Genomic DNA, 14,258 nt, shown 5'->3' with positions numbered 1-14,258 from the left:
ATTGTCTTTTGACTCAGTGGGACCTAGTATTTTCTGATTCTGTGTAAACACTGTGACCATTATCTTGGAAAATATCAGAATGCTAATACTAAGGAACACATGGAGCAGATTTACTGTGAAGAAAGGTTTGCAAATCTTGGATCGGGTCTTTTGTCCTATTAACTAATTCAACAAAAAACTCTTAGGCAATTTCATTAGTAATAAAAGAAGTAAAAAGTAAGAAAAGAAACATCTTTTAAGAGTTTCCCAATTATGGTCACTTTGAAAACAGTAGGCGCTTTGAGGACAGATTTTTGTGTTCTCTTTTCACTGGGTGACTTTCACCTGAATTAAGATTCCAAAGGCACATTTGAAACCTGAAATAAAGCTGATTTACTTGTCGATAATCTCTTCTGAAGCCTTCTGAGCTAGTTCGGGAGAAAAGCTTTGGCACTTTTACCTTTCTGCCACTTAATAGCACAGATAACAGCCTAGGTGTGAAACTGCCAGTAAAATACAGATGATTGTCCTACAGATGGATTCAGGAAAAAACAACATCCTGAAATTTGCTGCAGTACTTTTGCTGTGAGCAATGTTTTACAATTATTTGGGACTGAAATCTACACATATTCCAAAGGAAAATAGAGCCTGGTGGCATGTGGGACTCCTTGGGCTCCTTTTTGCAAATGCCTTTGGCAATATCAATTCCTGGGGGAGAACTTTAAAAAAACAAAACATTAATTATTTGGTGACTTTGTGAGTGGTGGAACAGCTTCCTTTGGTTTTGAGTCGAGAATAAACTATGTGTGCAGGTTTGTGCTAGTAGCTGCTGCTACACATGTCCAGAAGCTGAATTTTCCAGAACCCAACCAAGGATTCTCTTGTGAGCTTCTGTTTCCCAGCAGATACTAACTGGAAGCTATTTGCCAGAGACCAAGAACGCTCTTTGTGTCTCTCATGAACTGACTGCTGCGTTGGAATTAGCACAATGTGCGGGGTGCGCGATCCTGCTTTCCGGCTGGCAACAGTAGGCAGGTTGTCATTTTCTCTGAGACCCTCAAGTTAGGAGCGAAGGCAGGTTCTGCAGTCACGCACACACTGTTGCTCTGAGACTGTTATCTTCACCTCTTGGTGAAGCACAACCAAGGAAACATTCAGGGCCGTTCCCCAGAGTGGGGTCCAAAGGGATGCTTCGGAGGATTTTTTTTTTTTTTTCCTCCTGTATCTGTGGCTGCCCAGAGATATTTATCAGTGTGAACAGAGGCCAAGCAAAGACCCTGTAGTGTAAAGTACGGTGCTTCCCAAAGCGGATTCGGAGATTGGGGCTGGTGTGTGCGCGCGCGCGTGTGTGGTGTGTGCAGGACGTGCAAGCCCAGTGCGCTGAAATGCAGCGCTCTCGTCTGCCTGCAAAGAGTTACTCCACTCCCCCCGCTGCCCAGCGCACTCGGGGAGCGCCAGGGGGAGTCCTCGCCGGCCCGGGCTTCCAGCGACCCGGGAGCGCCGATGGTTCGCCTGGCGGAGCTTAGCGCAGCTCGCTCGGCGCCGCCAGCGAGAGGGCGGGGTGGACACTGGGCTTCTGTGTGCCCGCCGCAGCCGTTGGTTGGCGAGCGCCCAATCTCGGGGCATGCCGCCGGAGCCAGACCAGCACGCACCGTGAAAGACCAGTTTGGGGGAAGGCTTGACCCCCGGCGGCCCACAGAAGCCGGCGTCGGGAGCCCAGGCGGTGGGGCCGCTGCGATCGGGCTCGCAGCGCTGCAGCTGCGGGAGCCGCCGGCACCCCACCCCCTGCCCGGGTTCGGAGGGACTGAGGAGGCATGGCCTCGGTGTTCATGTGCGGAGTGGAGGACCTGCTGTTCAGCGGCAGCCGCTTCGTGTGGAACTTGACCGTGTCCACGCTGCGGAGATGGTACACACAGAGGCTGCGGGCTTGCCACCAGGTGCTGCGGACCTGGTGCGGACTGCGGGACGTGTACCAGGTGAGCCGGGGACCGCGGCCCCTGAGGGCCCTAGCGGGATGCCGGGCGCTCGTGCGAAGCCGGTTGGTTCCACCTGTATGATTTTATTGTCCCTCGCCTTCCACCGCTCTCTTTTTCAACTCCTATCGGGCTGCTCGCCTCTTGGGTCAAAAGCTCAGCAGCTATGGGTAACCGTTGCCTGACAAAGCTTGTGAATTTTCCCCATCGGGCATGGGGGGCACTTGTGAATTAGTCCCTGGCTTTGCAGACATCTATTAGCGAGTGATGGTGTATCTTAGCAGCAGAGTGTCTGCAGGGAGCAACTCTGACATTCACATGATTCCTTCTTTTTCATTTCATTGGGGTGAAGGTAGGCATTTCACGGAGCAAGGATTTCACACCAGTTTATGGTCAGAAGGGTCTGAATGGATTTGCATTCTTCCCTTTGATTTTATTTCAGCTTTCCTTCGGGCAGCCCCAACTTGCAAGGCAGAGCCAGGAAAAGCTGATTGTGTCTGCTGGCTTTTGGAAGGAAGGACAGCAAATTGTGAACACTTTGCAGGAGGATGACGGGCTGGGGAAGGGAGGGGTGGCCTGGCTGAGCGTTGGAATGCTTACGTTTGGATTTACTCCCTGTCATATAACACAGCCTCTTTATTTCTCTGCTAGGTCCCATCCTGCAGGCAAAAAATGCAGCAACTTTGCTCAGTCTCTCTGGGGCTACAGCTTCCCTTCATATTTTTTAAACAGTCGTTTGTGGATTTAAAAGTCCTGTGCTTTGGTTGTTAATATTTTTCAGGTTTAAAAAATAATCTACATTGCCTCTAGGAAGATTACACCTGGTGTTTACTATAGAATATAGTGGCACGTTTTCTTTCCTGGGATGTAGAATTAGGTTTGTTGCAGTTCTTGGATTCTCCCTACTCTGACCACATTCTCCATATGGCTATGATTCATATCGCATTGTATTGAATCCCATAGGTGATCAAGCTTCTGGTGTTGATAAGCCATTTTCTTCCATCAATCAGGCAAAATTAAAAGACCGGCACCTGCGGTTAAACTGTGGGCATTTAAAGAATCAGCGTCCCCTTGTCATCCCTGAACATCCGTATCATCCTTGTTAAAATGTGAGGAACGGTATACTTTGTGCTTTCCCGAGTCCTGCTTTGGATAACATGTCTGAGATGTCTTGCGTTTTGAAAGAATCCAAAAGCCAGGTTGAGAACCGGGGCAGCATGTGGTGGTTTGAGAGGATTATGGAGCTGTGGATATAGCCCATCTGGCCACATTACACAGATCACCTAGCTTTTTTGGAGCCAGAGGTGTGTCTGCCTCTCAGCCTTTTTCTCTTTTGGGAAATCATTGTTCAGTTTGGTCTGTAGGAGAAGTGGCCCTGATACACTTTTGTTTTCACTTTTTAACATTGGAGAAACTTTCAAAAGGAGAGCACAAGCACTGGGGCCAACCATTCAGCCTTCATGCCGCTCTCCCCAAAGGCTCGGGACTTACGGCTTACCTCTTCTACTGGTAGTGACCAATTCAAAATGATGCTTCCAGAAACCTGAGACCCCATGAGTTCTTTACAAGGTTGATCAATAATTATTTTTAAGCAGAACAGCGACTTGAAGGACTAACCTACTGAACTACAGGTTTTCTCTTCCGTAAAATGGATAGTGACTGAGCCAGTACCCTCTCATAATGATAAGAGGGAACATCTAAAACAACCATGGCCATTTTATGAGTATTGATTGAGTCTTAAGCAGAAAATGATCTCCAAAGTTTGTATCTTTGGAGAAAACTTGAAAATATTTTAAAACGAGAGAACTCTAGATTTTAAAGTTGTACAACATAGTTGTTAGCAAAGAAATACCGTTTCCTTTAATGCCTTTCAAATTTCAACAAGAAGGTACTAACGTAAATTGTATAGAACAGAATGGCAGTAAAATAAAGTGGTTAATACCTTATACTCCAAGTTAAATAGACATAGGATAGGATAAATCCTACCTCTGCCTATGTATGATCATGGATGAGTTTCTTAATTTTACTGTGCTTTAGTTTCATTGTTTATAAAATGAGAAATACAGTAGTACTAACCAGAGAGGTTGATATTAAAATTAACTGACAGTACCAAGAGCTTAGGAAACATTCAGTAAATGTTATCTGCTCTGTTAGTTGGGGTATTTTTATTGTAATAGGTAAATGAACTCAAATTAGCCTACAGAATAAAAAGTAGGGACTTCGGATGCAACTGAAAAATCTAGCAGTAGGATCAGGGCACTATAGTTGTTCCCCATGATTCTTTAAACCCTGTCTTGTTCATGTATTGGCTTTATCTTCAGCTGGTTTCTTTCCTCATGATAGCAGACAGCTAAAGCAGTTCTGGGGCTTAGACCCATGTATCAACCCATATAGAAAGAAAGAGAATGTTTCAAAGCCACCAACTATCAAAAAAAAATTCCCCTGTTTGCACTCTGATGGGTCAGTTTAGGGTCTGTGCCCACCGCCAATGCCATGCGCTGATTGGCACAGGGAATGGGATTGTAATTCATGCATTCTCAAAGGGAATGATATGGCCCCCAACAGGCAAAAATCATTTCGTAAGGATGGGAAGGGGGGCAAAAAAACAAAATCTTAGTCTTTATGTACAAAGCACAGGTATACATACAATACATAAACAGATCTACAGTGTACTTATGGCATTAGAATTTTGGGGGGAGTGAGGTGGCTAGCAAACAAAAAAATATCTTCAGAGGCTCCTTAAGGGAGTGATAACGAATACAAAGGTTGAGAAACCCTGAATTACATTGATTGGCTTAGGCCAGTGGGAAAGCAGACCCATTTCTGAAGCTGGGAGTGAGGTTGGCCCCGCCCAGACCGCATGGCTGCCAGGCAATGGGGGGAGGGAGGCAGTGTCCACTGTATCTGCATTATTAGAATCTCAGATAATGAGATTCTTACGCTGTTTAAATAAAATGATTATTTTTCAAGATAAGTACAAAGATTGATGCGCAAATACATTTGTAAGTATTTTGCAACAGTAATTTATTTGAGTTACGGGGTTAGGGGGCCCATCATTAGAATACCAGTATTGCTATCCCATAATTATGAATTCTAAAACATAGAGAGGAATGTTCCATTATACTGCTCAAGTTTCTGGCATGTGAATTGGAAACACCACAGGGTTACATATTTTATTGAACCCAATTTTTTATCATCTTGATGATAAAAAGGTGTCAGTTTCTTGCTTCTAGTCTGAATAGTCTTGTTTGTAAAAAAAAACCCAGGATTCAATCACTCGAGAGAGAAAGGGTGGGGCAGGAGATATCCATTACACGAAATACCTGACAGTCCTCGGGGGTGTTTTGTTTATTCATATACTATAAGTGAAATAAGATCTCTGCCTATTCATAAGGAACTTGACAACCACATTATTGCCTCGCCGGCAAGGCCGGGAAGCCATAAGTTCTTTGGAATTGAACACTTCCTCCATTTCTAGATATTGGAGAGGCAAGAGACTTAATTTGCCAGAAACCATGAATAATTAAGATACTAGCTATAAGGCATTTCTGTAGTCATGTGACTAAATAAAAAGCAGACTGAGGCTGCACTGAGGCTGCCTTTTAACAAAGACTCACTTGATGAGTGAAGGCTTGAATTTGGTTGAGGTAGCAGACATGGGACATTCACCTTCCACTTAGGGCTGAATAGTAAAAACTGATATATCTCTCCTGCTTTTATCTTGCCCAGATGGGTTGCGTTATCACAATTAAATAGACTTAACAAACAGTTGAGGTGGAAAATGATGGGAGAATGTTGTTGAAAAAGGATCAACACCCTTTGCTTTTTATCAAGTGTGACAGTTCGAACGAAGCCCTCAGTTTGTTACTTGGAATTAAGTTTTCCCTTCACCTCCAACGTCTCAAAGGTAGAATTTCTTGCAAACCCTGAATGGAGTCATCGCCTCCAGTAGGGGCAACTTGAACAGAATCTAGGGTACTTAAGGGACCAAAAGAGGCTGGGTCAGTTCCACTGCACAGGTAGCTGGCAGTGAGGGGTGGCATGCAGGGCAGATCACAGCAGAGGCTGTGCGCTCAAACTTGAGCAAATCTGACCTTGAGCGAATTGCTTTTTCTCTCTGAACCTCATTCCCTCCTGGGTAAGAGGGGAGAACTGTAGTCCTGGCATTATGGGTAGTGTAAAAAATTCATGAGATCGTGTGTATAATACTGAGTGCTCCGCGTGGCACAAGCGAGTACTCAGTAAATGTTAGCTCTTGGATATGCAAAGGGCTTAACACCAGACCCATAGAAGGTGCTCAATAAAGGGTGGCTTAGGGTTTTACTGTTGTTTTTATAAGTGAGACTAGTTCTGTGGAAACTGAATTCCCATCTTTACGTGCAAAGATGTTCAGTAAGAGAGACTGTGGAATCTCCCACACTAGTGGGTGTAGGGTGGACCTTGGGTATCTGAGCTTGTGTTCCACACAGTAAACCCACAACATTTTTTAAGGCCCATACAAAAAATCTAGGAGGTCACAGGAGCTAGCAGTAGGGTCTCTAAGGAGATAATCTCTTTATATTCCAAGACTCTGATGATTCATAAATTGGTAACACCTGAACTTTTCATCCCACTCTGTTGGTTATGAAAGACCAAGTCCCCCAAATGGCAATTCTTCATTCAGCCTTCAGTGACCTGTGTACATTTCAAACCGTATATCCTTTGCTTGCCCCCGCCCTCCACTCTCCACAGCCTCCTGAATTATACAGACTAGAAGTGGGGCTGACAAGTTATTGGGTTGGCCATAAAGTTTGTTTGGGTTTTTCGGCTAACCCAATACAATGCACAGGAGAAAACTGGCCTGCCTCCTGGTTTTGTAAATAAAGTTTTATTGGCACACAGCCCTGCTCATTCATTTACACATTGTCCATGGCTGCTTTCAAACTACAATGGCAGAATTGAGTAGTTGTCACTCAACTACTTAGAGTTGAATAGTTGATACAAAGACTGTATTGGCCACACAGCCGAAAATATTTACTATCGGGCTCTTTACAGAGAAAGTTTGCCAATCTCCCGACTAGACAAAAACAATATATTGGGCAGAGAATGCTAGAAGAAGGAAAGTTCAGAATTCAGTCATGGAAAAATAAAACTTGAAGGAATATGGAAGAATTTTCCCTTAAAAAACCCAGTCACTAGGAAATTAATAAACAAATATTCAGAATCAGTGTTCAGTTTACCTTTACTAGGTCCTGCGTTGTAGAACATGATTGGAGTTATAGATCGATTGATTCATTTGTCTGTTTATTCATACAAAAAATAATTATCAGGTGCTTACCGTGTCCCAGTTGTTATGCCAAGGTGTTAGCAACACAAAGTCAAATAGATTATTTCCTGCCCTCAAGGAATCTGTTGTCAAGTAGGGGAGACAGTTAAGAAAATGAACCTCTGTGCAAGGGCTTTACCTGGGTCCTCTAGGTGCACAGTGAAGGGAGTTTCCGTCAGACAGGAGTGAAGCAAAAGGGGAGGGCATGGGAGCCAAGGAAGCTTCCTACAGGGGTGATTCTCAGGCAGAAGTCGGAAGGACAAGTAAGAGTTAGATAGACTAAGAAAGGCAGACGGGCATTTCAGGCATGAGGAAACAAGGCTCTGGTCGGGGGGGTGTTATAAAGAGTTTTTTAAGGCTGGTGAGGAAAGAAAGAGACAGACAGAGTCAAAGTCATAGACAGGCAGATTTTCTTCTTCTTTTTTTTTTTTTTTTTTTTTTTTTTGGCGGTACGTGGGCCTCTCACTGTTGTGGCCTCTCCCGTTGCGGAGCACAGGCTCCGGACGCGCAAGCTCAGCGGCATGGCTCACAGGCCCAGCCGCTCCGCAGCATGTGGGATCGTCCCGGACCGGGGCATGAACCCGTGTCCCCTGCATCGGCAGGCGGACTCTCAACCACTGTGCCACCAGGGAAGCCCAGACAGGCAGATTTTAATTGAGAATAACATTCAACTTGAATGAACTTTTATTTTAAGATTAGGATTTGATGTTTTTCTTCAGAAATTTGGGGGTGGGGGACAGGTTAAGTTAGAACTGTCCCTGGTTGTGGTGAGGCTGATAGATTTGGAAGAGGGTGGCATAGTGGAGGCAGGACAGGGGAGGAAGTTAGGAGGCCTGCGGTGATGTCGGTGTATTACTCAGGATAGGATAGGTTTTACTGTGGCAGCAAACAGCCTCAGGATCCTAACGGGTTAAAGAAATAAAGGTTTATTTTTGGTTTACACTACCTGTCCATTCACAGGTTGGCTGGAAGCTCTGCTCATCACTGTCACTCAGGCTCACAGAATGTTCCGGAACATTGCCAGTTGCCATGATAGAGAGTGAAGAGCTTTTCAGGGCTTTGCACTGGAAATGCAATGCTTGGCCTCTAAGTAGCTCATGTCACTTGTCTCAAGACATTGGTCAGAGCTGGTCACGTCACTCACTCAACCACAGGAGCCAGGAAAAGCGGTCCTTCCATGGAACAGCATGAATGCTGGTGCAGATTTGGTTCCTTAGGAAGCAGACTCTGAAACAGAGATTAACAAGCAGGAGGTTTACTGGAGAGTGCTCTGAGGATCAACAGTGTAGAAGGGAATAGAAAGAAGTAGGACTGAGCAGAGGGAGAAATTGGGTGACAGTTCAGGCTCAACAAAGACCTCAGCTGACCTCACAGGTAGCCCCAAAGCTGAGAGTTGTCCCCAGTTGGAACAAGAGGGCTGGATTTCCCCCCAACCTTCATCAAGCCCTCATTAGAGATGGGCTGCCCTTGTATAAGCGGTGTGACCTTGAAGTAGGCAGCTCTCTTTAAGGAACAGCAGTTCCCAGAGGGGCTAAGAGCTCAAAAAAATCCAGGCAGCTGATGCAATAAGTCTGGGCAGCTCATCACACAGCATCTTCTGCAAATGTTTGCCCAACAGGTATTCACATCAAAGCCTGGACTGCAGCAGGGCCAGCGGGAAGGAAGTAGAGTAAGGATTGCATTGATGTGAAGGACGTAGGATCTATAGCTTTAAAACATGGCCTGACAATCAGGGCGGTCTCCCAGCTAGATCCTACATTCTGTTGAAGGAGCTGGGCAACCACAGAGTCAGTTCATAGTAGCAACACATACAGAAAGAAGCAAAGACTTGGTTCATAAATGGCATATGAGTCCACTTATCACTGAGGAAATTCATCTTCTATATTTTCAGGTAACCAAAGACTAGGATTTTATGGCAGGAAATGGGGATGCTCAGATACCCCAAAATGAGGAAGAAAACTATCTTAATGTTTGAGTCCATCACTTGGCATAAATAAATTTCTAAAAGACTGTATGGTTTAAGATCAACAGATCAGCCTCAGGATCTCTAAAAAGCATTTTTGAACCTTTGTTGTACAGCTTGGAGAGCACCAAGTTAAGAATAGACTCTCCTGCCTTGTCAAGTTGGTGTTTGTTTTTCTCCTTCTGTCTTTTCTTGGTGGAGCTGCAGCGTGAAATAACTTCCTGTTCGTCCCCTACTTACGTTTATTCTGAATGTTATATTTGTGTCCAATTTGGTTGTTATGGAAAAGTGTGAATGATCAAATGGGATAAAAAAATTGAAATTAATATCCATAAGTAATTACATACATGTGTGTGTATATGTACATACAGAAAAGATAAAAATTCTGGCATCCTTGAAATAAACTTTTGCCATGAAAGGGGCTGGTAAATTAAATAGTACTGTTTTCCCCTAACGTCCTGATCGTTTTTAGTTTCTTGAATTTTGCGTTTGGGCAAAGCACATTGCTTAAATAACTATTTTCTCCTCAACTAGGGCTTTTATATAGTCTTAGTGTCTTGACTTGACTAATAGCTGCTAATTATTAAGTAACTGCTTTGTGCTGTGCCTTGTGCTTGGCACTTTACATGTATTATCTTTTTTTAAGAAAGATATCATTTGGGGAAGATTTCAATATACAAAAATATAAAGGAGAATATAGGTAAAAACATGCACCCACCACTCAGTTTTAAGGCATCTCAACATTTTGCCACGTTTGCTCCAGATACTTGTTTTGTAATATAATAAAATTTTACAGAATCAGTTGAAACCACCTTTATACCTTTCCTTTCTCCCTAAAAATAGTCCTGTTCTGAAATTCGTGTTTTTCATTCCCAGGCATATTTTCATCATTTTGCCACATGTGTTTGTATCTATGAACCATATATATTATTTTTGTGTCTGTAAAATTTATTTAAGGATGTGTCATTCTGCTACCTTATTTTTCTCTCAATAGGCTTTTGGAATTTATCTCTAAAGTCATTTTAACCCTTATATTCCATTGCATTAAACATACCAGTCTCTTGTTGGTGGGCATTTAGGTTGCTTACAAATTTTCAGTGTCCCAAGATACTACACTGAAATTTTTGTGTTGTCTCTTTGTGCTTGTGAGCAAGAGCTTCTCTAGGGCAGCGGTCCCCAGCCTTTCTGGCACCAGGGACCGGTTTCATGGAAGACAATTTTTCCACGGACCGGGGCAGGGTGGATCGTTTCGGGATGGCTCAAGCCCATTACATTTATTGTGCACTTTATTTCTATTACTATTACATTGTAATATATAATGAAATAATTATACAACTCACCGTAATGCAGAATCAGTGGGAGCCCTGAACTTGTTTTCACTCACCACTCACTGATAGGGTTTTGATATGAGTCCGCAAGCAATTGATTTATTACGGTCTCTGTGCAGTCAAACCTCTCTGCTAATGATAACCTGTATTTGCAGCCGCTCCCCAGCGCTAGCATCAGCTGCCTCAGCTCCACCTCAGATCATCAGGCATTAGATTCTCATAAGGAGTACGCAACCTAGATCCCTGGCATGCGCAGTTTGCAGTAGGGTTTGCGCTCCTACGACAATCTAATGCCTATGCTGATCGGACAGGAGGCGGAGCTCAGGTGGTAATGCGAGCGATGGGGAGCAGCTGTAAATACAGATGAAGCTTCGCTTGCCCACCCGCCGCTCACCTCCTGCTGTGCGGCCCGGTTCCTAACAGGCCACGGACTGGTAGCAGTCCCGGGGGTTGAGGACCCCTGCTCTAGGGTATATACGAAAAGGGAGACTTGCTAGGTTTTTAGCTTTATTAGATGTTGTGCCTTATTTCTGTCCTTATAATAACTCTTCAAAATGATATCATAAATCCCACTTTATTGGCTTTATATACTTATTAGCTAATAAAACATGATGCTGGAATTTGAACAGAGCTCTAGCTGACTCCAGTGCTTAGCCTCTTGCCACTGACTTGCTGCTTTATTTATTAGAGAGATACATAAAGATAGTATCTCATTTATTTACTTATTTGCTCAATCAACATTGGGTGAAAACATAGCTGAGTGCTTAAAAATGAAGTCTATAAACTTCCTGAATTCAAATCCTAACTCACCTTTTGTTAGCCATGTGAGTTCTCTGAGATTTTTCTCATCAAATTTTTTCTGCTATAAAATACAGTTAATTATGGAACTCCCTTAAAGAGTTATGCTTCTGGGATTGTTATAAAAATCAAGTGCACTAATATTTAAAAGCACTGAAAACAGTGTTAGATATATGTGTGGATGGATGGATGGATGCTTGGATGGATGGGTGGATGGACAAAGGGGTGGATGGATGGACAGATGGGCAGATGGTTGGATGGATAGATTAATGGCTGGATTGATGGTTGGATGGATGGATGAATCCCTCATGAATAATTATCTTGATCTGTGCAGTGCTCTACCACTTATGCATATGCATAACCTTTGGAGCTTCTAAAATCTGCAGAAGCCTCGTCTCCTCCTTCCTCCCCTCCCCTCTGGATTAAGAACTATAGTCTAAAGTAGCAAAGCAGGAAAGGGGCCCACTGACGACTGCACAGAGACATTGTACTCACATGGTTTCATGGCACAGCATTTTATCAGGAGACTCTGGCATCCTAATGCTGTTGTCTTTTTGGTTTATTCTGTGAAAGCAAAGATTCTCACAACTGTTTAGTTGTTTTATTTCTCTCTCTCCAACAGAAAGCCATTAAACTTTCTCCCTCTCTACCCTGAGCCCCACTCCGTAAGCGCCCTAGACTCTCATGCATAAAGGCCCTGGGTCCCCACTGACTGCTGTCTTTCTCATCTGTATAAGCTCTCTTCTGATATGACTCTCAAATTTGCAATGGCTAAGGAGACCCTGTGATTATAGGCATCGTGCTACCCTTGGGTAATGTAGCCAGCAAATATTTTTACAGGAATTTGTCAGTCTCATTAAACTTTGATTAGATGCTTATTAGCTAAGAGAGAAAAGAGCCTTGACAAAATAGGGAAATAGAATGGGCTTTAGTCAGTTGGACCTGGGTAACAAATCAAGGCTTCATCACTTACCAGCTGTGTGACCTTGAGCCACGCTACTTAATTGCTCTGAGCTTGTTTCTTATACGAAAGATAAAATAAGATCTACATTTTAAGTTTGGTGTAAAAGTTAGAAGTAACATGGATTGAGAAAAGGTAAACATTTGGATCCCTTCACAAAGTTGATCCTAAGCCTAAAGTTGTCATGCTAGTTGTGATAAGTGCAAACTGTGACCAGGAATTAAGCCCAAACACCCACATTTACTAGCTATGTAACATGGGCAAGTTACATGATCTCTTGGTGCCTCCTTTTCTCGCATATGTGATGGGGATGGTAATAGTGCCTGCCTCTCAGGGTTGTTGAGAGGACAACACAAGATCATGTAATAAAGGTCTCGCTAGGGTGCCTGGCTCACAGTCAGCAGTGAAGAAGTGTCATTTCTACTTAATGAACATTTTCTATGTTGTCAAACATACTGCTAAGCATTTTTTTCGGCCGTGCTGCACGGCTTGCGGGATCTTAGTTCCCCGACCGGGGATCGAACCCGGCCCCTTAGCAGTGAAAGCGCTGCATCCTAACCACTGAATTCCCTATTCCCTAAGCATTTCATTTTTACCATTTCATTTAGTTCTCCTAACAACGACATGAAATAGGTACTATGAAACCCATTTGGCAGATGTGGAAATTGTTTAGCGCTGTCAGGTCACTTAGCCGAGTGCAAAGAGGGGGAGCTCAGATCTGTGTAAATCCAAATTCCATTCCCTCAGCCGTTGCATGGAATGGGCTTAGTTTGCAAACCATTCAGCCTCTTCCTTTTCTACATTTGCCTTCATGGAGTCCTTCCTAGGACTTTCCCAGTCTCTAATCTGTGCCTCTACCAAAACCTGTAGCCAGAGCACGTATTAATAAACTCACTGAGACTGAATAACTAGTGCCATTTTCCCTCTGTAGTCTATTCCCAACCCAGCCTCCAGAGCGATTTTGTTAAAAGTAAGTCAGATCGTGTCATTGTCCCGTTCAGAACCCTCTAATGACTCCCCAACTCAGAAAAAGCCAGTCTCACCGAACCTACAAGACCCTGTGTAATTGGCATCCCCTTCCCTGGGTTCCTCCACCACCTACCCACAGCAAACATGCTCAACTTCTGATCTTTTTTTTTTTTTTTTTTTTTTTGCGGTACGCGGGCCTCTCACTGCTGTGGCCTCTCCCGTTGCGGAGCACAGGCTCCGGACGTGCAGGCTCAGCGGCCATGGCTCACGGGCCCAGCCGCTCTGCGGCATGTGGGATCTTCCTGGACTGGGGCACGAACCCGCGTCCCCTGCATCGGCAGGCGGACTCTCAACCACTGCGCCACCAGGGAAGCCCTCTGGTCTTTTTATTATTAATAATATTAGTATTAGCATTATATTCACTGTATTTATTTATTTGTTTACTGTGGTGCAGTTGACATGTAACATTATATTGGTTTCAAATGTCCAGCATAATGATTCGATATTTGTATATATTATGAAATGATCACAACACGTCTAGTTAACATCCATCACCTCACGTCGTTACAAATATTCTTTTCTTGTGATGAGAGCTTTTAAGATCTACTCTCTCAGCAATTTTCAAATATACAATACAGTAGTATTAACTATAGTTGCCATGTGCTACATTACATCCCCGTGACTTATTTATTTTATAACAGGAAGTTTGTACCTTTTGATCCCCTTCACCCATTTCACCCACCCTCCAACCCCGCCCTGGCAACCACTAATCTGTTCTTGTGTCTGTGAGCTGCGTCAACCTCTGGTCTCAACTTCCAACTTTCTTTTTCTCTCTAAGTGTCCTCCAGCAGCCCTGACCTCTTTGCTGTTCCTTCAACCCCGCCAAGCATATTCCAAGCTCAGAGCCTTTGCGCTTGGCATTTTCTCTGCCTATAACTTTGTCATCCAGAGCTTCCTGTGGCGCGCTTCCCCCCCCCCCCCC

General features: G+C 44.0%; 1 protein-coding gene across 1 annotated transcript in view; it reads left to right on the top strand.

The window, feature by feature from the left end:
- The first annotated feature begins 1,772 nt into the window (after nucleotides 1-1,772).
- The window catches only part of FRMD4B (FERM domain containing 4B), a 187,947-nt gene continuing 175,461 nt past the window's right edge, over nucleotides 1,773-14,258 (top strand). The window contains exon 1 of the mRNA XM_007447648.1: nucleotides 1,773-1,955. Coding sequence (XP_007447710.1) covers nucleotides 1,794-1,955 — 162 coding nt within the window. The 5' untranslated portion in view covers nucleotides 1,773-1,793. The remainder of the gene's footprint in view (nucleotides 1,956-14,258) is intronic.

Source organism: Lipotes vexillifer, unplaced genomic scaffold, assembly GCF_000442215.2.
Source record: "Lipotes vexillifer unplaced genomic scaffold, Lipotes_vexillifer_v1.1 scaffold1008, whole genome shotgun sequence".
In the NCBI taxonomy this organism is placed as follows: domain Eukaryota; kingdom Metazoa; phylum Chordata; class Mammalia; order Artiodactyla; family Lipotidae; genus Lipotes; species Lipotes vexillifer.
The sequence above is the reverse complement of the archived record's forward strand: the minus strand, read 5'-3'. Positions and strand labels throughout refer to the sequence as shown.